The 24,745-nt window shown below is 41.7% G+C and overlaps 1 protein-coding gene across 3 annotated transcripts in view; it reads left to right on the top strand.

The window, feature by feature from the left end:
• Positions 1 to 24,745, top strand: part of LAMP2 (lysosomal associated membrane protein 2) — a 43,364-nt gene that overhangs the window by 4,222 nt on the left and 14,397 nt on the right. For 2 of the 3 annotated variants that reach the window (XM_064574526.1, XM_045881936.3), the window contains exons 2-8: positions 6,407 to 6,525; positions 7,183 to 7,396; positions 11,349 to 11,507; positions 12,415 to 12,602; positions 14,216 to 14,338; positions 18,362 to 18,425; positions 18,938 to 19,102. In XM_064574526.1, coding sequence (XP_064430596.1) covers positions 6,407 to 6,525; positions 7,183 to 7,396; positions 11,349 to 11,507; positions 12,415 to 12,602; positions 14,216 to 14,338; positions 18,362 to 18,425; positions 18,938 to 19,102 — 1,032 coding nt within the window. Of the gene's footprint in view, positions 1 to 6,406; positions 6,526 to 7,182; positions 7,397 to 11,348; positions 11,508 to 12,414; positions 12,603 to 14,215; positions 14,339 to 18,361; positions 18,426 to 18,937; positions 19,103 to 21,829; positions 24,364 to 24,745 lie in introns of those variants that run through there. The other variant, XM_045881932.3, reaches the window with a different exon arrangement.

The raw sequence follows: 24,745 nt of genomic DNA, 5'->3' as shown, positions 1-24,745 counted from the left end.
CAGCGCAGATAATTATAAACCATTTTACTGATGTATGATCCCATATCATAATGCTACCCCTTCAGATACACCTCCATGGTAGGCAGGGTTAACATGGAGAACTAGGAAGGCCTCGGTGGGAAGGAGAATAAGGTTTTCACAGAGAACCAATCTCCCTCCCTTTGGAGGTGATCTGAAAGAGAGAAAGTAAGCAGGAGATCTCTCTGTAACCTTAACCACATTTGTTAAGCTGATAACTTTGATTTCAAGGTTCTGCTAAAATTATTTTTAGCTATAGTAGAGATAGTTGAAAGGACAGGCTTATTATTTGTCCATTAGTCATTGGTTATCACATCTGATAGGATTATAGATATTAAAATATTTCCCAGGAGTGCGGCTTTCTTCCATATCCTTGAGTGGAATTTGCGATTGACAATGATTTCATAGCACTGTCACTGACTTAAGTGATCCTTGGTGCAGGAAGTCTGCTCTTCCTCCTGTAGTGACAAAAGCATTCTGATCATAATTTCGTATTAAAGTGATCAGAGATCGCCTCAGATCCAAAAGTGTACTTTATGAGTGCTCGTTGTTATCTTGCTGTGCATTGCAAAAGAATTCTGGAGGTCTGCCAAACACCACTCACTCAGCAATAAGCGTTTTCCATTAGTTGAATAGTGTTGAAGCTCACTTCCTTACCCATTGCCTGATGTTAAATTATTTTGTAGCTTAAAATCATTTTATTACTTTTCTTTTTAAAAGAGATTTACCAGAAATTGAGAGCATCAGCAACTGACTGGGTGGTTGTACCTATATTAGGAAGCATAAATGAGGACTTAATAAATGAGGAGCAGTTAATCTGATTTATTAAACCTATGAACAGCAAAGAAAGAATAAATAGGTACTGTATGCCCATGTCGTGTTGTTGTTGTTGTTGTTTTAAGACCCTTTGCCCAGCATCATTCTGAACTGATGAGTTTGAGTTCAGGAGTTCATAACTTAATATGATGAAAGTAAACATAGAATTACAGTTTGGGAAGGATTCCTTTAGGTGCTCTAGTTACTAGAAGGGAAACTTGTAAGCTGGAATATCCAACTTGCTTGGCAAATTTCTCTTAGCTCTGAAGAGCTTGCAGGCTTTCGAAGAACCTGTTGGAGAAGTACTGCAATTCTTAGCGAGGATAACTTGCCTAGAGTCTCACAGCCAGTAAATTGGACTGACTTGATTTGAATTCTAGCTTTTCAGTGCCAGGGATGGGGCTCTTAATCGCCTCATTATATTGCCTCTTAGATCATTGTTTTTGTTTTACCACTGCTATTATGTTCCTCCCCCATCCCCTTTTGTTTGCAAATGTATATCTATATATATTTAAAGATTTTATTTATTTATTTGACAGAGAGAGAGAGGGAACAGAAGCAGGGGAAGTGGGAGAGGGAGAAGCAGGCCCGAGCAGGGAGCCCGATGCGGGGCTCGATCCCAGGACCCTGGGATCATGACCTGAGCCGAAGGCAGACGCTTAACGACTGAGCCACCCGGGCGCCCCTGCAAATGTGTATTTTTTCTACTACGCTTCGGGTCAGATAGACTTGTAAAAACCTAGCCACTTTTTGCGGCATGTCATGCTTGGCGAAATAAGCTGTGAGTTCTAAAAGAACCTGTAAATGAACTTTTTGGAAATAAGATTGAGAGGATATTTAAATTTGAAAAAGTTGATTTTGAGGCATGCCTTTTTCTTTGGAGAATAAACTCTCAGCTCTATAATTACACACTCTAGGATATATTCAGCTGTGTGGGGTTTCTCTTGAAAAACATTATTTAACTAAATTTAATGATTTTTTTAAATTTGAGTATAGTTGACACAGCTGTGGGTTTTTTTTTTTAATGTCATAAAGACTTTCAAACAAAAATGGTTTAGCTATGCTAAAATCAAATACAGCAATAAGGATGGAAATGGTTTGCCGGGGACTTTTTTAGCAAAGTGTAAATGTTTCAGCTGTCAACTTGCCTTATGGAAAATACATTATTCCTAGCTTGAAATTCATGTCAAAATTCATTGAGGCAAAAACTGACTTGGGGATTGAGGGATTATCTAGAAGCCAGATAGGTTAGGTTCATGATTTGGAAGAGATAAAACACTGGCCTTTTTGTAATTAAACTATATTTCAGGTCCTTATTGCAGGGTATTTTTACCTTGATATGATCAATCAGGAGTTATTGAGAAACTAATATGTATTCCACACTATTAGGAATGATAGGAGATGGAGGGAAAGTAATAGACATGATCTCCCCAACCATGGCACCCGTGATGGATGACGTTCATATAAGAGGCACACTCCTAGGGGCTGCAGCATAGATTAGATCATCTGTTGGTAAGGGAGAATATTGGAATTCAAATGAGTGGCAGAGACATTATCAACGGGGAATCTTGAATACATATATATCATTCATTCACAGACTCAGGTCCTTTTTTTATTAGTTAACAAATTACCTGCTGTATACTATAATTTACCATGACACATCAGTTTGTTGTGAAGTTAACAGTTGAAAACTGCTGTCTTAGAGCTTGTGACAATATAGGAGTCAGGATTTACACGCATAAAATAACTGAATAATTCAGGATAGTATAAAATATACAGAAAGGTAGGGGTATGGGCCATGTATGACAGCTCCTCGAGGCTTTTACAGTTAAGGAGACCTTGGTAGAGATACTTGGCTGTTGAGAAATGGGTAGCTTATCAGTCCAGGTTCTTTTTTTTTTTTAATGATTTTATTTGTTTACTTGACAGAGAGAGAGCATAAGTAGGCAGAGTGGCAGGCAGAGGGAGAGGGAGAAGTAGGCTCTCCACTGAGCAGGGAGCCCGACGTGGGGCTTGATCCCAGGACCCTGGGATCATGACCCAAGCTGAAGGCAGATGCCCAACCAACTGAGCCACCCAGGTGCCCCCCAGTCCAGGTTCTTAATTGTAAGCACCAGAAATAAAATCTGATCGATTGTAAGCATCAAGTTGAAAATCAGGCAAAATTAATCTGTATAGTTAGAAGTCAGGATAGGGGTTGCCCTTGGGAGGGGAAAAAGGTACCTGGAAGGGGGAACAGTGGGGCTTCAGGGGCACTTGGAATGTTCTGTTTCTTGACGCAGGTGGACTCAGCTGTCTGCTTCACGTTACGTGCGCTTTTCCCTTTCGTGTGTTACAGTGTGCACTCTTCTGTATGTTTATGAAAAAATGTGTATCCGGTAACTCAGAATTACCAGAGCTCCTGGCTGTGTATCTCGAAGCCTGGCTGAGTTTCCCAAATCACGCCCCTGAGCCGCACTAACAGCGCCAAGCGTGACGCTGCTGTCCGCCCGCTCTGGGCCACTGCCACCAGCGTGGCCGGCCTTGTTGCTGGGACCTTGACCCTGCCTGCTGTAGCAGCTTCCGTGCGCCGCTCCATTCCGCTGCCCTCCCATCTGAGATCTGGGGTGGATGCCTGTGTCCAGCGGAGCCGAGCACAGGTGCCCATCCCTGCTGCCAGGGAGGCCGGGACAGCAGGTGTCTGACGTTTTCAGCTTTTACAGTGGGTGGTGAGGGGCCAGAAATTATTAGGAAGAGGCAGAGTCGGCGGGGCGGGTGTGGGGGGGTGGGGGTGGGGGTGGTGGTTCAGATTTGGGGGCAGCAGCCAAACAGAGAGGGAGATCCTTCCCAAGGTGAACACTGAGGTCAGTGGAAAAACCGTGAATTTCAATTGGTAGGGACAGGTGAAGCCTAGGGGTAGAAATTGAGTATAGAGCATGGCATTTGGGTCCAGTGGAACAAGTTTAACCGGATTAAAGGGTGTGCTCTGGGAAAATGGTTTGAGAGAAGCTGAAGGAAGAAGGTGGGATGAGATTAAGGATTACTTTGAAAGTCAGGTGGAGGAACTTAAATTTAATATGGGAGTTTTGGAGCTAGGTCCAGAGAGGAAGAGGTATTTAAGGACCGTTAAACAGGGAGCATTTCTGAGGGACAGCTAGGAGGCGTCTGTAGTAATTGAGGGGTGGGACGGTGGATTGGGAATAGAAATAAAAGGCCAAGATTGGATTTAAGAGAGATTTGAAGGGGGAAAAAAAGAAACCCAGTAGGACTTCGCAAAGGGAATGAAGTAGAAGCTGATTCCCAAACTTGTGAGCCTGAGTGACTGTCCTGGGTCCCACCTCTCCTTGAGAGCTAGAGAGGCCGAGAAGGGGACCAGTTTAGAGTGAATTTTCGTTTTAGAATAGTTGAGTGTGAGGTTGATAGCGATGGAGTGAAAGTGGTTTCCGGTGCAGTTGGGAGAGGTCGAGAGGAAGGAAGCGGGGAAGCTCTGCGAAAAGAATAGCTCTCCCTGGGAGAAAGGTGGCGAAGGCACCAGAACAGAAAGGGCCGGAGCCCTCAGGGCATTTCTCAGTTCTCCTTTTCAGGTCGGCAGCTAAACTGCCTTGAATTGGCTGTACTGGTAAATTTGAACCACAACTTGTGCCTTCCGCTTCCTGACGCTTGAGGTCTCCCACGTGGGCACGTCAGGGCTGTTACCATCTTCTGCCATTTTTTTTCTGTTACTTCAGTATCTTTGGGAAGTAAGTGATTAACCAGTGTGAGGCTTTTCTTGGTGATTTCCAGCCGTTTTGAAGCTCTTGAATACAAGGAAGTTATGTTAAAGCTAGGGACTTTAAATGAGACCAGAGAGACAGTGTATGAAAAGCAGGCCTCCAGTCGATTGGAAACATTAGGAGACAGAGTTCCCGGCACCACTACAGGGTAGGTAGCCTTGGGTCAGGGATGGCAAGCTCCTCCATTCCATATTTATTGTACTTAGAAAAGGACAGCTGTGAAATCTACTTAGGCCTCACGAGGTCTTTTCAGGCCTTAACCAGTACATTTAGGTACTCAGTAACCACAAGCTTTAGCAGAACCTTCAGGCTTGTGAGGCCCCTGGTCTCTGTAGCATCACGACGATCGGCTTCTGTGCACAGCTTGAAAGCTGTTGCTGAGGCACGCCTTCTTGGTATTCCTCTTAGGACTTCATGCTGCACAGCCTATAGCATGTCCCTGCTTGTAGATGACGCTGGGTTGCTCAGGTATCATTAAAAGAAACGCATCTGTCTTAACAGGAAACAGCTCACCCCTTGGGTAATGTGTGAGACAGTGAAGAAAACCCTTAAATGGTTGTCAGGCATTTATACTGCTGGTGTGTTTGCTGGCACATAGTATTTTGAGTCCTTGGACTCTTCAGTTTAAAAGGTGATGTCCCTGTGTAGATCAGAGCCAAGTTAGCTCAAAAGTCCCAAGGCTTTTCTGTCCCTGTAAGGTTTCTCTGCCTAAAGAGGTAGCAGGTTCAGAACGTAGGAAGTGACTTTGAGTCCATGTCAGAAGATTCATCAGCCTTCCTAATCGATTGGATTTTAAAAGAAACCAAAGTGATGAATGTTACATTTATAAAAAATTAACTTTTTGCTTTTAGACCTAACAACCTTTGAAACTCTGTTCTTTTGGTCACATGGTACACATGCTTACAAAGAGCTCTCCCACACTTTAATATCAGAATAAAATAGTTTGCCAAGACATCCGTGTGTCATGGGTCACATAGCTTGTGACAGGATTGAAAGCAACAAGACCATAGAACATCCGATCTACCATTATTTGGACAGAGAAAGTTCCACCAGCTGGTTTGAAGGAGACAGGGTTTTTTGTTGTTGTTTTTGTTTTTTTATTTAAAATCAATTAATTAACATATAGTGTGTATTATTAGTTTCAGGGGTAGAATTTAGTGATTCATCAGTTGCATATCACACCCAGTGCTCATTCCATCATGTGCCCTCTTTCATGCCCATCACCCAGTTACTCTATCCCCCCACCCCCCTCCCCTCCAGCAACCCTCAGTTTGTTTCCTACAGTGAAGAGTCTCTTATGGTTTGTCTCCCTCTCTGATTTCATCTTATTTTATTTTTCCTTCCCTTCCCCTATGTTCATCTGTTTTGTTTCTTAAATTCCACATATGAGTGAGATCATATGGTATTTGTCTTTCTCTGACTTACATTACTTCATTGCAAATGAGAGAGACCGTTTAACACCCCTCCCAAGCTTCCCGTAAGCTCATTTACCTTAAAAACAAAAGTCCTGACACGCAAAACTAGCAAGGCACAGATGAATGTGGATATGGCTATTAGGAGGCAAAAGGTAAATGTCACCGATCTGTGCCCTTACCTAAGCATCCTAGGTCAAGTAACCCATTCCTTCTGGAAGGGGTGATGCTAACTTTATCAATAGGATTCCGCTAAAAATACAAAGAAAAACCATCACCAAGATACCATATATTTTCAAAGTATTTTGTTGCATTTTAGAGCTGGTTGAATTTCAGTGGTGGGTAGAGCTTTTTATTTCAGATACGTTTTCGTGGTACAGTTTTACAGTCTTACTCTTTCTAATCTAGGAGCGGTCTCATCTTACGCCTTGGAACTTAATGTGACAGACTCAGAAAAAGCCACTTGCCTTTATGCAAAATGGCAGATGAATTTCACAATACAATATGAGACCACAAACAAAACTTACGTAAGTGCTTTTCTTTTTCCTTGAGTTTTACAGTAGGAACTCAGTTCTACCCTTTATCCTTTGTATACATTTATGTAAATAAGATTTCATATGTTAACTGACTTAACACTTAAATTCTGTGGGTTTCCAAAAACATACATACTTGAAGGTATTCTGTTTAGTGTTGGAAGGAATATTTTATTTCATGGGTTCTTTGGAGTTCTTCTTGCAGTTGATTAAGGGCAAACGATCCGAAGACTGTGGCGTTTAGGTCTGACTACATCTGTAATGCTTTAACATGTACACATCAAAGCTTTCCCATTTTTAATAGTTTGCTGTTAAAATCTCCTTGGGGGGGGGTATTCTCTCAATCCTTTTGCCTTCTTATTTTCTTTTAGTTAAGGTCCTGCCTCCTTATAACCTGATTTTTTTTTTTTTTAAATCAAGAATAGAAGTTCAGGCCCATTTTCCTTTTCCTTTTCGACATACATGAATTTGTCCAGAGGACTGGTATGTAGGTGAAGAATCTGAGACTGGTTTACACAACGGGCCAGGCCAAGGGCAACCTGGCCATGGGGGAGGGGGGGTGACAGAGACTGAATTGGCACATCCTCTGCAAATGCTTGGTGCTCATTACTGCCTGTTAGCTCCTTACCCCCGAACTTCTTTTTCTTTTAGAAAACTGTAACCATTTCAAACTTTAGCACTGCAACATATAATGGAAGCATTTGTGGGGATGTCCAGAACAATGCCAAAATAGCAGTGCAGTTTGGATCTGGTTTTTCCTGGACTGTGAATTTTACGAAGGAGGAGTCTACTTACTCAATTGACGGCATCTCGTTTTCCTACAACATTAGCGATAATACGACATTTCCTGATGCTAAAGATAAAGGTAAGCTTACAAATTAGATTTCTGTTATGTTCTCTTGCTCTTTTTTTTTTTAAAGATTTTATTTATTTATTTGAAAGAGAGAGAGAGAGAGCGCGCTCGCATGCACGCAGGGGGGAGGGGCAGAGGGAGAGAGAGAGAAACCCAAGTGGACTCCCCGCTCCCACGCGGGGCTCGATCTCATGACCCTGAGATCACGACGTGAGCTGAAACCAGGAATGGGACTCTTAACCAACTGCACCACCCAGGCACCCCTCTCTTGCTTTATATTAATAATATAAATGTAAATAATGTAAGAAATCATCTGCATGCATGTCTGTCTTCCTAACTAGAACAGAAAGTTCATGTCTTTGTATCCCCGCCACCCCACGTATGGCAGTGTTCGACACGGTGATGATATTTGCAGTCATTGTTTGAGTGTTTTACTTTGTACCACGGAGTACCCTAAGTGTGTGACTAGCTGCACCTCAGTCCATAACAGCAAGCCTGGGAAGTAGATATCCCAGCTTTATAGGTAAAGGGAATGAGGCTTGATGAAATAAATGACTTCCCCGGAGGTCACACAGCTCGTCAGTGGGTGAGCTGGTGTTTGAACTCAAGTCTGTTAAGCTTACAGAGTTCATGCCTTCACTATTATTTTTTATTTCATTCAATAGTGGGTAGTCAGCAAATGCTGAATGAATGAGAAAATCCTTTACCGATAGCTATTTTAAATCTGCACAAGTTCAGTAACCTGAGATGGGCAGAAATGCTTCATCTTCAGATCTTTTTACCATTTAGATAGGATTTGGACTGGAAAGTAAATGATTAATTAAAGGCAAAATGACTGAAGTCAACATTTGTTGCTATTTTGAGACAATTTCAGGTCAAAACGAACTTGGAAAAGCATTGGCAATAAGGCGTTCTTGTCACTCTTAGAACCGAAATGCATACTAGATTTTTTTTTTTTTTGTACTAAATATTTTGAAGGCATGGACAGTGGAGATTTCAATTTTGTCAGGGCTATAATTCTCCTTTCTTTCCCTTCTATTGAGGTTCGGGTTAACATGGTGTCTATAAGTAGCTTAGCATTTTTCACAGATAGTATTTCTTTCTGACCCCAGAAACACAGGCAGATGGGCTTCAGTTGCAAGCCCTGGGGATGAATGACTAATTTGGAGGTATGGATATCAAAAGATCCTATTTTCGGGACCCAGAGATGAATTAGCTCATGCAAAACTTGGGAGGTAACACGGATGGAGACTTGGAAATCAATCCTAGTTTTCTCTTTCCTAATCTCTTCGTTTGAGAGGATGACCGAAGCGAGACTGTTACTGGTTTACTTGATATATTTAGCTTTGTGCCCTGCATTGTCCTTTAGAACTAGTCTACGATTTGCCCCTCACCTTCAAGGAGTTCTAGAACAAGTTGGGGAGACAAAGCAAAATTGTTTTTCCAAGTTAGATGGCAAAAGTAGAAAGCGCTTGAGATCAGTGTGATTTGTTGTTGTTGTTCCGGGGTTTTGTTTGTGGGGGGACGCCTGTCGACCCTCTCTCTCAGGGTACAGAGTAAACGTTGCGGATGGCATATACTTCCCGAGCCCCTCTGCGAGTGCCGGTCTGAGTGTGTCCTCACCAGTGGTCTGCTTGGGAGCAGAGAGAAAGGAGAGGTCAGCGGGCGTTGGAGGAGTGAGAAATCTTGGTGTCGGGAGGGACCTGAGCTGAATAGTGGAGTGGCTAATGGAGCTTGAGTCAGGCGGAGAGCTTGAGCAGAGGATTTCCAGCAGGGGGAAGCATAGTATGTGCAGCGGAAGCTGGAGAGCTGCCTGATGAAAATAGAGGCCGTGTGTGTAGCAGAAGGAAAATCAAGTGCACTGGGTGCAGCGGGTCTAAATGATAGGGGGCCTTGGAAGCCAAGGAAAGGCATTTAGCTTGATGGGGTAGACACTGGGGAACCATTTTAGGTTTTTAAGCAGGAGAATAACATAACAAAAGCAGAGACAGTAGTTAATAAAGAATGTTCTGCGGGATTAATTGGGAAGTGAGGAGACTGCAGGCAGAGATATGGCAGCTTTAAGAGGCTGTTAGAGTAACCAAGGGATGATGCAGCGCGTGCCTGGACCAAGGGGGTGGCGGATAAAAGGACAAATCTGACAGATCTGAATGGAAAAGCTATGGACTCTAACATTAACATCTCACTCTCCTCCTTTTTATTTTAAACGAGGGGCCGATGCAGTTTTTTTTATTACTAGCGTCTATGTAAGAAGATATTTGAAACTATTGGGAATTTAAAATGGCTTCTTTAAATGGACTGTTGTTTTTGAAATAATTTAGTGTTTTATTTTTAGGCATCTGCTAATCGAAGTAACTTTGAAAGCTGCTATTTTCTTTTAAAAGTTTTTTTGCATGATTAAAATACAGAAAAGTCCAGAGAATAATATAATAGACCTACATGTATTCGTTACCCGGGATTTATAAATGCCATTTTTTTTTTCATATTTGCCTCATCTTTTTATTTATTTAAAGAAATAGGGGCGCCTGGGTGGCTCAGTCGTTAAGCATCTGTCTTCGGCTCAGGTCATGATCCCGGGATCCTGGGATCGAGCCCCGCATCGGGCTCCCTGCTCAGCGGGAAGCCTGCTTCTCCCTCTCCCACTCCCCCTGCTTGTGTTCCCTCTCTCGCTGTCTCTCTCTGTCAAATAAATAAATAGAATCTTTAAAAAAAATAAATAAAACCTTACAGATACATTTGAGGTTTCCTCTGTACTCACTCCCCAGAGCTTCCCTTTCTGCCACGCAAGAGGCAGCCACTCTTAGGAATTTGGGGTGGAGCCTTCCTATCGGTGTGTTTATATTTGGCTAATCTGTACACATTCATAAATAATATAGTTTAAAAAATTATCATTTCATAGTAGAGCTCCAGTATGTCTATAGATTGTTTTTGAGGTCTCTCTGTATAAGACAGTTCAAATACCTATTCACTTATGTCAACAGTGAGAAACCGTTTTGGGGAAAAATGTTCTGGTTCTTGGCTTAAATTTTTTTTTTTTCCTTTGGCCATTAGGGGGTGCCAAGACAGCATTAATTGGCTGCCTTGCTACATGATGGAGAGACTCCGAAGGCAGCCCCTATTAAGGACCTTGTATCCCTTCCTTCCTTGCTGCTTCTCCAAAAGAAACTAAGCCATTTGGGTGGATAATTGTGATCATAGTCTTTTTGAGGTTTCACCGTAGGCATTATAATAAAAACTCCATACAGACTGACTGTAACTTACTCCTTTCACATTCTGAAGATTTCCTAAAATGGAATAGTCTTGAAATGTTATCCAGGAAGAGGTTCCAAAGGCTCATTTTATACTTTGGGATAGTAGCACAAAAATAAGGATTTACTCTAAAGTCCTTGATGAATCCATCTTTCTTCCTTCTTTGGTTACAAAGCCCTGTTGATCGTACCTTAGCTGTGTTTTCAGTTTGGTCTCTTTGCTCTCTTTCGACTGCCTCTCACCATCTTAATTTAGGCAACCTCCTCACCTTTTACCTCAGCCAGAACAATAGCCTTCTAACTGCTTTCCCTCTTAAATGACTTCCCTTAAAAGTTTTTTCCCCTGCCTAGCCCCTACAATTTTGCCATCTCCCTTAGAATAAACTATGTGTGTGTTATTTATTTCCAGCTTTAAAAACTGAAGCTAACCTTCCACTGCTAACAGAATAAAACCTAACCTGCCCTCCTCCAGTTTGCATCAACGCGTGGCCACTTGCGACTCGTCTTTCCCTCCTAACCCCCATCATGTCTTTCCTCTTACTCCCTGTGTTTCAGCCCCAGTGAATTTGTCATTTCTTGAACGTGCCATGTCCTCTGTCACCTGAGGATGGGGTGAGGCAGGCAGGCAGAAGGAGAAGAAAGTCTATAGATAAATTTATGTGATCACTTTGAGAACTACCTTCTTGGGAACAGCTAGTGTTAATCTTGTTTTATAGGAATTTTGACCGTCCGTGACGCTGTGGGATTCAGAATTCCCTTGAACAACATCTTCAGATGCAATAGTTTATCAACTTTAGAGAAGAATGGTGTCGTCCAGTCCTATTGGGATGTTCATGTACAGGCTTTTGTCCAGAATGGCACAGTGAGCACAAAAGGTGAGTTCCTCAAGTATACATACTTGGATCCTAATTTAAGATTAGAGTATGCCAGCTGGCTTTCATTGACGTTGTTATCTGGAAGCATTTCTATACTAAGCCTTGTTCGTAGCTTACACTGGACTATAAAGTTTTTGTAAATAACCACAATTCTTGTTCTTGTGGAACTTGCAATTTCAAGTTGATGATGTACACGTTGTACAGATGGCTTTTTACAAATGCCCGACCTATAGTGTTTTCAGCTGATCAAACCTAATCTTTGTTTGAACAAATCCTCAAATAGCTTGATCATCAGCTCTTTAGCTTAGGAATGAGATTTTTGTGTTCGAATCTTGAATTTTATAAACTGCTTTTGTAACTTATATATGACTTTATGGAAATGTCATAATTTCTCATTCACCAGCTCTGAAAACCTACCAGCACTTCCTAAGAAGAGGTTGAAATGCCTCTGATTTGTCAAAGGGGTGATACAAATAATGATACAAATAAAAGGTTCATTTGTATTTAAACCCTTTAATGATTTCTGAACGTTTTCCTGGTTAACACTGTCCTTCCTTCTAGTGGTTGTATGTGGGAAAGAAGAGGGCAGGAGTGAAATGTTTTCAAACTTAAATCTCTCATTTTCACATCAGAGGCAGGTGACATTCTTTGGGAATAAAGGGACTTTGGGGTCTAAAAAGATGAGTGTGTGGTAGATAAAGTATGAAGTAGATAAAGCGTTTGTATGTGTCTGGTGTGTCATAACTCTTAGAGATTGTCGGCATCCGAAGCAGCAGTTTGGGAACCTCTGCCTGATTCCCCTAATATAACCCTTTGGACTTCTATTGTGAGAAATATTTTGTTCTTTCCTGGCCTTATGAATTAAGAAAAAGGCCACTTGAATTTATTTTGTCCTTTGTTTCTTTAGAGTTTCTGTGTGAAAAAGATAAAACTTTAACCACTGTGGTGCCCATCATCCCCACCACTGCACCATCACCTACTACAACACCCACTCCAAAGGAAAAACCAGAGGTGGGATCCTACTCGGTTAATAATAGCAATGGTACTTGTCTTCTGGCTACCATGGGGCTGCAGCTGAATTTCACTCACGATAAGGTATAGTTCTCTGTTTTTATTGATACGTTCTTCTCGTATCTCCTTTCAAATATGGTGTATCCTACCTCTGGCCCAAGAGTAGTGTTGCTAGCCTGGTTCTGGTTTAAAGATTTTTTTTTTGAAGATTTTATTTATTTATTTGACAGCGAGAGAGGGAACACAAGCAGGGGGAGTGGGAGAGGGAGAAGCAGGCTCCCCGCAGAGCAGGGAGCCCGATGCGGGGCTCAATCCCAGGACCCTGGGACCATGACCTGAGCCGAAGGCAGACGCTTAACCACTGAGCCACCCAGGCGGCCCTGTTTTAAAGATTTTTAAATATTTATTTGAGAGAGAGAAAGAGCACGAGCAGGGGAAGAGGCAGAGGGAGAAGCAGGCTCCCCGCTGAGCAGGGAGCTGACATGGAGCTCGATCCCGGCACCCCCGGGATCATGATCATGACCTGAGCCGAAGGGAGAAGGCAGACCAGACGTTTCACCGACCGAGTGGCCACCCGGGTGCCCCTTTTAAATGGAGATTTGATGTTGACTTGTTGAGGTCTGATAAATTTGGAGTTACTGTAACCAGGAAGAGTTAATGTCCCTGTCAAGGGGTTGTCTTGGCCATCAGGAAACCTAGCCGTTTCAGGGACTCTTTGGGGTTTAGATTCTTTTTTTTTTTTTAATTTTATTTTTATTTACTTGACAGAGAGATAGCAAGAGCAGTAACACAAGCAGAGGGAGTGAGAGAGGGAGAAGCAGGCCTCCTGCCCAGCAGGGAGCCCGATGCGGGACTCAATCCCAGGACCCTGGGATCATGACCTGAGCCGAAGGCAGACGCTTAACCACTGAGCCACCCAGGCGCCCTGGGGTTTAGATTCTCTTTACCATCAGTAGATCAGAGTACACACAGGTGATTTTTATTTCAGTCCGTTTAAAATATAACTCCTTCACATTTGTATCTGAAGTGCAGTGTAGGTTGATGTTTGGCAAAGTGCCGCTGTTTCCCCGCAATGACTCCAATGCGCTCAGGGCTCCAGTCCGGGGTGGCACTTGTGGTTGCAGTGTTCCACTGAGCCTCCAGGGGGCGTGCTGACGGGCAGATCCCACTTCCAGAGTCTTGCGACTTCAATAAGCCAGACAGATGGCTCTTGTGCTCCATAAAATGTGTCTTTTCTTTTTTTTTAAAAAAATTTTATTTATTTATTTGACACAGAGAGAGACACAGCGAGAGCAGGAACACAAGCAGGGGGAGTGGGAGAGGGAGAAGCAGGCTCCCCACGGAGCAGGGAGCCCGATGTAGGGCTCGATCCCAGGACCCTGGGATCATGACCTGAGCTGAAGGCAGACGCTTCACGACTGAGCCACCCAGGTGCCCAAAATGTGTCTTTTCATTTGGCTCATTACAGAGGAAGCTTCCCTTTTGTTTTTCTTTTCTTTTTCTTTCTTTTTTTTAAGTTGTCTGAGTCATAGCTTGAGGGCCTGGGCCAACTTTGTTTGAAAGTAAGACACCATAACCTTAAGTATGCAGACAAAAGGATTTTTTGTTCTCCACTGAAGTTGCTCATTAGAGTATAAGGTTTTTGCTGTGGATGCGTATGGTTAAGCTGTACCTTTCTCTCTCTTCTTCCCCTACAGGTTGTTTCGGTTATTAACATCAACCCCAATACGACTGACTTCACCGGGAGCTGTCAGCCTCAGACTGCCCTGCTTAGGCTGAACTGCAGCAACATCAAGTATCTTGACTTTGTCTTCGCTGTGGTGAGTAACAGATTTCTCTAAGATTAAGTTTGTTTTCTTAGAAACACATCTGAAAGTCTAAATAGTTATGTGTGTGTGTAGGGGGGTGGATTTAGCTCTGTTTTCCATTTCAGCACTACTGAGTTATAAAGTGTAGTCCATCGACCCCTCTTAATCCCTCATAGTCACCTCAGTGGTCTGTGGGCTGGATTCTTAATATTCATGTTCACCAAAAGCGACTATTCGCCCATTATATAGACTTCACGGTAGGGGCAAGAATTAACCCACTTCAAAAAAACAAAAACAAAAACCTCTCTAATCTACCCGATACAGAAATATTTAATAATAAAAGTATATATATTTATATATTATATATTGCAAAAGATAAAAAGTAATTTCCATAATATGTTTCTCTATTATTGGTTGGAAAACTCATGTTTGTTTACTCTAATATTTTAGGTTTGGGGGAGGCTATACTGTTTGTCATAGTATCAGTAACAATAATAGCTAACATTTATCGAGTACTTGCCATCTACAAGACTCTGTGTAAGTACTTAACATGCATAAAGTCATTAAATCAAGATAGCGTATAATGGTAGCATTCGGATTTTTGTTGTTCATGCTTGTATGAAGGGCTGAACCCTAAAGAGAAGATTCCAGGTTAAGCATATGTGCTCTGCTTCTTGCTAGCATAAATTCATCACCGAGGACTTTCATTTCTACCTTCTCAGAAGCAGTTATTACCCTCATAATTTTTGGGGTGTGTGTGTGTGTATGTGTTCTGGCAAATGGGAATGGGAAAGAGGGGACAGCCATCAATGAGGGAAAATTTAAGCCGCCGGCAGTTCTCAAACTAAGGGTTATTGTATAGGTAGATTAAAAACCAGTTCTGCTTCTAAATAAGATTACAATATCTAGGGATGGGGAAATACTGTCAACATCTGATATATTAAAAAAATTAGATGTGTGGTGTTTGTTTCAAGTCCAAACTTGGTATCTTTAGTCTAAAGTCCTTTTTCTCTATGGAATATATGCAGAGTAATTGAGGATTATATCAGGCAATTATATCTTAGAGAGGTTTATAAAAATCTTCCCTTTACCAGCTTTGAAATCATTCCTCTGTTACAGTACACATGTGACCAGAGGATTAGTATTAAAAAGGTCTGGTCAGGCTCGTCCTCTTCGATGCGGTAAAGCAGGCTTCCCCAGACATATTCTCTTTTAAAGATATCTCATAGGGATTATACTATCAGTAAGAATGAATAAAATAGTATTTTAGGTTCCTTCCCTTTGGAGTGATTGAGTTTGATCTTTCTAGCTGTGGTCGGGTCCTAAAAGGAACATGGTTTCTTCTAACTCTTACGGGGAAATATTTAATAATTATAATATCTAATTTGCCCAACAGACTATTTTTTTTTAAGATTTTATTTACTTATTTGACAGAGAGCACAAGCAGGGGGAGCGGCAGGCAGAGGGAGAAGGAGAAGCAGGCTCCCCACTGAGCAGGGAGCCGGACGCGATGTGGGGCTCCATCCTAGGACCCTGAGATCATGACTGTCCTTCCCGCTTGTGCTCTCTCTCTTTATCTCTGCCTCTTTATCTCAAATAAATAAGATCTTTTTAAGAAAATAAAAAAAAATAGTGACATTTTAACCATGCTATAGGCACTTCGAAAAATCAAGAAACACCTGTAATATCACCAGACTTCACTGGGGCCCATCTTCAACCCTGTCATGATAGACACTTTGAAGGAGAATTTATTGAATTCGAGTTTGTTGAGTACAGGATGCCATGGTGGGATTCAAAGAAGAAGGCCTCTATTAATAAGGAGCCCACAGTTTAGTGGTAAAGATAAAAATATACAAATGACCGTTTTTGTGGAAGGCCTTGAATACTACACTAGGGCTTTTGAACTGGATTCTGTGGGCAATTAGAGCACCATTGGAAGGTGCATTCCGGGTGGGATGAGTGATAGGCCAGGAGAAAATACAAAGTCTGTGAGAGTATAGAGGGGCAGTGGTTAATTCTGGGTGTAGGAGAGTCAGTAGGGTTTCACGGAAGAGATGACATTTGAGCTGGACCTTCAGGGATGGGTCAGGTTTGTACATGTGGAGATAAGGGGAGTAAGCGGAAAAGTACACGTTATTTCTGGAAAAAGGAACGCGATCAAGACCAGCTGGGAGAATGAGGCACGTGGCATGTTGAGGGAAAGACAGGCATGGGAAGGTAGGTGGGACAAATCGTGGGGAGCCTTGAATGCCAAGGCGAGACATAGCCTAAGGCGAGGAGAGGTGTAATGAGGTGGCCAAGTCCTTTGTGCTTCCTCCTGACATTTCTCTGCATCTGTCCCCTCCATTTTTGTTCCCTACGGCCTCTGCCCTGAGTCCAGCCTGCATGACCTCTTACCTCCCAGCCTCCCAGCTAGTCCTTCCTCTCCTCCCTTGGTATTCTTCTGCATCCGCTTAATCTTCTGGAAGCACAGCTCCTCCTCAGAAAGCTTCAGCGGTTCTGTTTTACCAACAAGGTAACCTCTAACTTCCATGGCAGGGTAGTTCAAGTCTCTCCCCCACACTGCCCCCCCCCCCCCCCCCCCCGCCGCCATGCAACGGAACCTGCATAACCTGCATATCCGGCTTTGTGTCTCCTCCTTTCCCTTCTCATGAAGCCTATGTTCTGTGAGGTAGGAGAGCGCGGTAGCAACCAGCGCCTCGGCTCTGCAGCCAGACTTCCGGGGTTCAGATCCCGCCTCACTGGCCACTAACCATATGGCCTTGGGGAAAATCACTTAACATCGCCATACTTCGAGCACCCCATCCCAGAATGGAGTGTTACGGTTATTCAGTGACACCTCACCTGTAAAAAATTTTTTAAGATTTTATTTATTTATTTGACAGAGAGAGGCAGGCAGAGGGAGAGTGAGAAGCAGACTCCCCACTGAGCGGGGAGCCCGATGCAGGGCTCGATCCCAGGACCCCGGGATCATGAGCCGAAGGCAGATGCCTCACCGACTGAGCCACCCAGGCGCCCTCACATGTGAAGTTTTTTTTTTTAAGATTTTTTATTTATTTATTTATTAGAGAGTGAGCGAGAGAGAAACAGCATGAGAGAGGAGAGGGTCAGAGGGAGAAGCAGGCTCCCCGCTGAGCCGGGAGCCCGATGCGGGACTTGATCCCAGGACCCTGGGATCATGACCTGAGCCGAAGGCAGTCGCTTAACCAACTGAGCCACCCAGGCGCCCCACATGTGAAGTTTTAAGAACATCGCTTGGCACTAAGTTTTCAAATGCTGCCGTACTTGTGATGGTGCTTATTTTCTGGCTACCTTTACTCATGCACTTGCCTTCCTGAATACCCTTTTCTGCTTGTTTCCTCATTGAATTCGGCCCAGTTCAAATGGCGCATCCGTAAGCTCGTATCGCTCTGCTTCTCCCCTACTTCGAAGTCATCTATCTCTTTTTGATTTTTATAATTTATTGCTGTCTTTTTTGCAATATGGTTATTTCTTTATGTATTTGTCTTCTCTTCCCTGGCAGATCGCAGACACGGTGGGGGCAGGATCCAAGCCTGGTTCATTCGGCTAGCTCCCTGGAGTACTTAGATATGTTGCCTTGTACATGCTAAGCACTAACGTAATTAGAATGACTGGCTGATAGATGCGTGCTTCACAAAGATAATAGCGGCGAAGGAAAGCTCCCAGCTGGAGAGGCTGAAAGGCGGGGAGGGAGCCCAGTTAAGAGACTGTCATGATCCAAGCTAGAGGAGGTGGGGGCTTAGCAAGTGACAGGAGGAATAAAATGAGGGAACGAATTGTTGAGTGTTGAAGAACCACGTGACTACACCATTGGTCCAAAAATTGGAAACAAAATGCAGAGGAAAAAGGATTCTGTCACATTTTCCTTAGCTGCAGTTTATTCTGTTGGTCCAGGTCTAAGCCATGGTTTTATCTTCTGGGTAATAGGATTAGATTGCTTTTCATCTGTAGATATTAACTGTACCTTTAGACAGGTGTGATGTGTTGATTAACTGGAAGCTCTTTTTCTAACAGAAAAATGAAAACCGATTCTATCTGAAGGAAGTGAATGTCAGCATGTACTTGGTTAATGGCTCTGGTAAGCAAAGCATTGGCCTTGGGGAAAAGAGTAGGTTACACTGAAGGAATAGAAACCATAGTTGTTTTGTTACCAAATAGTGCCTTTTATTTAATGGAACAGAAGAATCTATGTGAAAATTATACCTTGACCACAACTGAAAATCAGTAACAGAACTATAGTGTTTTTATCTTTTCAGTCTCCCTCATTTTCAAGTAGGGTGGATAATAGTTAAGGCTGTGACTGATTTTTAGACCACAGAAACATCTATAGGAAGATAGGAAACTTAGTGATCCTAAGAATTGCTTTTTTTTGGTAGACCCTGTACCCCAGGCTCCCATACTTCACTGAAAAATTCTGAGGACTGTCCCATTTCTTATGTTGATAGAATAAGAAGTTACTAACAGGGGCCCCTTGCTGGCTCAGTCGGTAGAACATGCGACTCTTGATCTCTGGGTCGAAAGTTCGAGCCCCATGTTGGGTGTAGAGCCTACTTAAAACAAAAGCTCCTAACATGTTTGTTTTCTTTAAAGTTTTCAGCATCGCAAATAACAATCTGAGCTACTGGGATGCCCCCCTGGGAAGTTCTTATATGTGCAACAAAGAGCAGACTGTTTCAGTGTCTGGAGCATTTCAGATAAATACCTTTGATCTGAGGGTTCAGCCTTTCAATGTGATGGAAGGAAAATATTCTACAGGTAAGAACCAAGCAAGTTTTATCAATAATTTATGTTCTTATGTTGACTAATAGGTGGCTTTTCCTTTGACTCATGGAAATTTAAGCACTGAAATAGAGAAATATGAATTCACCTCTTGTGACTCTGTTGGAGAGTTCGCATGGCCTTGAGCAAGTTCTGTGAACTCTGTATTTGGCCCATCATTTTGCTCAAAGTAGATTTCTTTGTGTGTGGATCTGAAACCCACTTGCAACCAAGTTCTTAAAACTCAAAACTGATGGAAGCCTTCAGTGAGCTTTGCTTAAGGTATAGATACTCCCTGCTAGGTTTTAGTTTGTGGGAAGGATGGCAGCTTTGAGCATCTGGGATCTGTTTTCTTGGGGCCATCTTCTCGTTGGAAATATTTTCATACACAAATAAAAGCAGTTTGGTCTTATTTTGTTAAGACAGAAGATTACGGTTAGGCAAAGCCTCAAATACCATGGACAGTGTTTTGGCCGGCTGAAGTGTGCATGAGGCTTTTTGGAAGATCTGCTCGGGGCTGATGGTGGTATTTATCAGATTTTTAACGAAACCTTTTGTGGAGGGCTCATGGCAGTGCGTTTATACAAATATGAAAGATGCATTTGGCATTACAAGCTTAAAATTTGCACGGAGGCAAAAAAAAAAGTCCATAAAATTCCTTAATTGACTTGTCCTTTAAAACTGATTACTTAAAATTGGGGGTTTGTGGATCACAGCTCTGCTGAGCAGAGCTATTCAGACCATCCACATCCTTTTTAACAGTTAATTCTATGGTTTAGAAGGAAATGTGGCAGCTGTGTTTAAAAGTGACTATGCCCTGAGCCGCTCAGCTGCTTTTGCGCTGGTGCTGGTCACCAGCCTGACTTGGTTAGGCCAGAATAAGTTGGGATCCTCACCCTACCATTCTCATGCCTGGAAAGGTTAATCACACTTAGAAATTTTTCTCAAGAATTTGTTTTCCCTTTTGTCAGTATTGCTTATGTACTACAATTATTTTGATCCTTTCATAGTTTTATTTTTGAGTCTTTATCTAGCTCCCCTCCATTATTACCCTAATTTTAGGTCCAGATTGGTGTTTAGAATTGAAAATCATTTGCGGCGTGATACCAGCTTGAGTCTGTTCATCTATCTAGTCAGCTCTAATAGCGATGAGCTGCATTCTTTCCCGAATTTGAAACTTTGGTTTTTGTGTATGTCGAATTAAAAATGGTACCCAAAGGAATACACAACATTGAATACTGGCAGTGAACGTGTAATCTGTTTGTGGAGCTAGGTTCTTGACTATGGGTACCTATAGGTACAACGCACTGCTAATACTTGACCGTGCAGGAGGAGGAAGTAAGCTTGCAGTCAGGTCAAAGAGTGTTGAATGGATTTTACTGGATCAGACTACTCTCTGGAAATAGAAAAGTTAGCCCCCTGTGGGCTGCTAGCCCCAGCCAGGTTAATAAATGTAGTAAACACACGCACATCAGTAAGAGGTCCCAGCTTCTTGACTTCTGTAGCCACTAGGATCATATACTCTAGGTCAGGGATGCGCAGAGTTTGTTTGTAAGGCACGGGCAGTAAGTGTTTTAGGTTTGGAGACCACATGGGCTCTGTCACCACTATTCAGCTATCCTGTTGTAGCACGAAAACAGCCATAGGCAATAAATAAATGAGTGTGGCTGGGTTCTAATAGAACTTTATTTATGGATACTGAGATTTGAATTTCATAGAATGCTCATGTGTCACAAAATTTCTGTTGTTTTTTGGGGGTTTTTTTTTTGGCCATTTAAAAATGTGGAAAAACCAGTTTTAGCTCTTGGGCCAGATTTGGCCTCCAGGCTATAGTTTGCTCTCTGCTCTGAAAGATTCGAGAGCCAGCATGGTTCTAATCCCATGATTAAACCTTTCTGATCTGTTCTCAGTTTCCCAAAAGACATTCACTCTAGCACTAAGAGGCTAATCTGGCTATGTAGAGATGGGTTAGAACTAGCTCTCTTCATTTCTTTTCTTTTTTTAAAAAAAGATTTTATTTATTTATTGGGGCACCTGGGTGGCTCAGTCGGTTAAGTGTCTGCCTTCGGCTCAGGTCATAATCCCGGGATCGAGCTCTAGCTTGGGCTCCCTGCACAGCTGGGAGCCTGCTTCTCCCTCTCCTCCTCACCTTGTGCTCTCTGTCGCTATCTCGGTCTCTCTCCAATCAATCAATCAATCAATCAATCAATAAAAAATATTTGAGAGAGAGAGCATGCACGTAAGCTGGGGGAGGGGCAGAGGGAGAAGGAGAGAATCTCAAGCAGACTCTGTGCTGAGCGTGGAGCCCGATGTAGGGCTCCACCTCAGGACCCTGAGACATGACTGGAGCCAAAACCAAGAGTTAGATGCTTAACTGACTGAGCCACCCAGGTGCTCCTCTTCATTCCTCTATTTTAGAAAGGACTTGGAATATGAAACACATACACATATATATGTGCTTACTCATAGATATAAATGAGTATGTATGTATTCATACATATGAATATACATACACCCACAAAAGAAAAGGCAAATACGTTTTAGGATTTTAATTCTAGAGCAATCCATAATTTTCTGTAGCTTTATCATTAAAATATACCTGTCTTTGTTACTTAAAGGTGATTTTGTAAGAGCATTTCTGACTTTTGAATCAACATCTTTTACTTTTGGACATTCATTTTTGATTATACTCATTATATGTTACACACTTTTTCTCACCTACAGCCCAGGAGTGTTCGCTGGATGATGACACCATTCTAATACCAATTATAGTTGGTGCTGGTCTTTCAGGCTTGATTATCGTTATAGTGATTGCTTACCTAATTGGCAGAAGAAAAAGCTATGCCGGATACCAGACTCTGTAATACTAATCCATATGTGATCTGTGTTACAAAATAATAAAGCAAGTACAAGTTCCAACATGCAATACTGTTCAATTTCAGGTATACTTAGTTGTAATTCTGATTTTAGAATGGATGGTGTGGGGGATTTCAAACTTACATAAATAAAAACACCCTAAAAACTATAAACTACAACTTAGTCACCTGATTTTGGTTTCCCCAACCAAGGGATTTTAAAACTGTTATTTCTATGGCAAAAAGCATGTGTAAAATCACCTGATTATTGGTTCTATTCTATTATCTTGAATTAGTATTTCAGTGTTTTCACTTTATGTATTCTGACTAGAAATATACAGTTTAGGAAAAACAGTTTTCAAAGAGATTTTTTTTTTTTTCCTGCATGTAGTCAAAATTGAGACCGTGCATCCTACAGTGGATTTGTACTTGCTCCCTTTGTACTTTTTTGTGATTTTGTTTGCAGGTTAACTTAGCTACTTTGGCGTTGCTGCATATTTGAACTATGAGAGATATGCCAGTAGATTTGAACAGAGTCTAGTATTATGTTCTTAGCAATGAATGCTTTTCTAATGCCTTTTGAATATACTTGTATTTAATGCGGCTGTAATGACAAAAGGTACAAAAGCTGTATACATTTTGGAATAGGTGTTAATCTTCTTGTTTAATCCTTTTTAAAAAAACTGGATTTTTCAGTCTTTTAAATGGCAAGACACAAGACTATTCCAGCTGGGCATTTCAATCCATTTTCTAGGTGCTTTAGAGATAATTGCTAGGCCGTGCCAATTTGGGGCATTAGTCCTTTGTTACCTGTAAATTGGCCTGTGCGTACACTGCTAAAATGAATGTAGTTTCTCTTTAGCTTTGCAGTATCCTTGGTGGTGGTAGTATGTTATGTTCTTTTCTTGTTTTTTTTTTTTCTTTTTCTTTTCTTTCTTTTTCTTTCCTTTCCTTTCTCTTCCTTTTCTCTCCTGTCCTTTTCTCTTTCTTAAGAAATGCCAGAATGTCCTAGAACCCAGATAAAGAAGTGCACTTAGACTTAGCAAGTAACCTGCACCTAACCCAAAAGTCTTGGTCTTCTCTTAGTCCATTAAAAAGTTGTTCTTTGTTTCCGGCTTGCATTGATATTTACAACATTTACTAATTTGGCTTTCACATTTAAATAGTTCTGTGCTAATCAAAACTTAACGTTATTATTGTTCATTATGGTAGAATCATTATTAATTCATGTACTTTGTGTTCGGTTTTGTGCTCTGGGGACATGCACCAATTGTCCATTTACCGTGCACCACCTAATGTTTATATGAGAAAGCAAAACATTTCAGCTTGATAGTTAACACGTCAAGTATTTCTCGCTGCTTCCAGATTTTTTTTTTTTTTTTTTGGTATTGGAATGGCTGAGTAAATATTAAAGAGTTGTTAGTATGCAGCCATATATGTAAGGTTCTTGTGTTTTTGGGGTGGGAGATGACGTGCCCCCATATTCACTAGAAAATGGGACATCTGGGTTCCAAACTCTGATCGATGTTAAACTAATTCGGTAGTCTATCTCTACACACCACGCACACACAGAGGCAATTGCCTGTTAGCATGTGGATGTCTGTAAGTATCTTTCGAGTTATATTGGAGTGGTAAATATTTTCTCCCACTTAAATTTGCCCTCTGCATAGAGTAGCCTGAAACTCTTATTGGCTCAGAATCAGATTCTTGACCAGCCTCTTCCTTCCAGCTACACTGAGCTGCATTACCAGCTTAAGGCACTTTTGGAGGACTAAATATAAATCCAATTTTTAAAACTTATTTTTTACTTAAATAGTGTTCTAGTGTAGGATTGTTAACCTTATATGAATGGATAATGCTTATAAGAAAATAGACATTAGATACTTCTCGTGAGTCAAAACAAAGCAGCTTTTTTTATTTTGAAAATAAAAATTGGAAGCACAAGTGGGTGGCACGAGCTTAATGCTGTTAATGTTTCTAAAAGTTTTTACATTTAGATTATATACCTAATTCCTATTAAAATACCTCTAATTAGCACTGTTTTATAGAAAAATCTGACTTCATTGAATATTTTTGTATTTTACATGGACCAGTTTATATACTCTTATTTACGCTATTATTTCCTATAGCCACATGTTCTTTGTACTTTTTGTAGTTTTGTTTGTTTTACTGGGTTTACACTTTGATGGTCTAACATTGCTATTTGGTTCTGGGTGTTTTTCATGTTTTAGCATTTGTATAAAGAAACTGGTCCATGTAAATACTTTTCATGTGTTTTCTTTTTCTCAAATGTTTAAACCACTAGTTGATGTATGGTGTTTCTCTTTAGATATTTGCCTGTCCATTTGCTCAACATATTGCTTCTAAAACAAACAATAAAGATTCTTTTATTTCTTAAGGAAATTTGCTCACATTTTTTCCCGTTGGTTAAAGTGAAAATTTTGTATGCTATATGACAATTTCTTCCAAAAGGGAGGACTTTAGAAAAGCTTAGAAGTGGAACTAAATTATTTCCAGAGCATTCTGTGTATTACCATCTGGAAGAGTGGTCCCATACATAGATAGGTCTGTACTGATGCTGGGCTGGCTACGGAGTGAGAATCACCTGGGAAGCTTGTTAGAAGAATGCACATGCGGGGCCCCATTCCTAGAGGATTTCACTTAGCAGGTCTGGGCATGTGTGTGCGTGCACGCTTGTGCCTGCGAGTGTGTGCGCATGTGTGTGCACGCATGCACGTGTGTGGGTGTGTAAGCTCCCCAGTGGGGTCTGGTGGGTAGCCAATCA

This window comes from Mirounga angustirostris, unplaced genomic scaffold (assembly GCF_029215605.1).
Source record: "Mirounga angustirostris isolate CCGP_5_RB_7025 unplaced genomic scaffold, mMirAng1.0.hap1 SCAF_11, whole genome shotgun sequence".
In the NCBI taxonomy this organism is placed as follows: Eukaryota; Metazoa; Chordata; class Mammalia; order Carnivora; family Phocidae; genus Mirounga; species Mirounga angustirostris.
The sequence above is the reverse complement of the archived record's forward strand: the minus strand, read 5'-3'. Positions and strand labels throughout refer to the sequence as shown.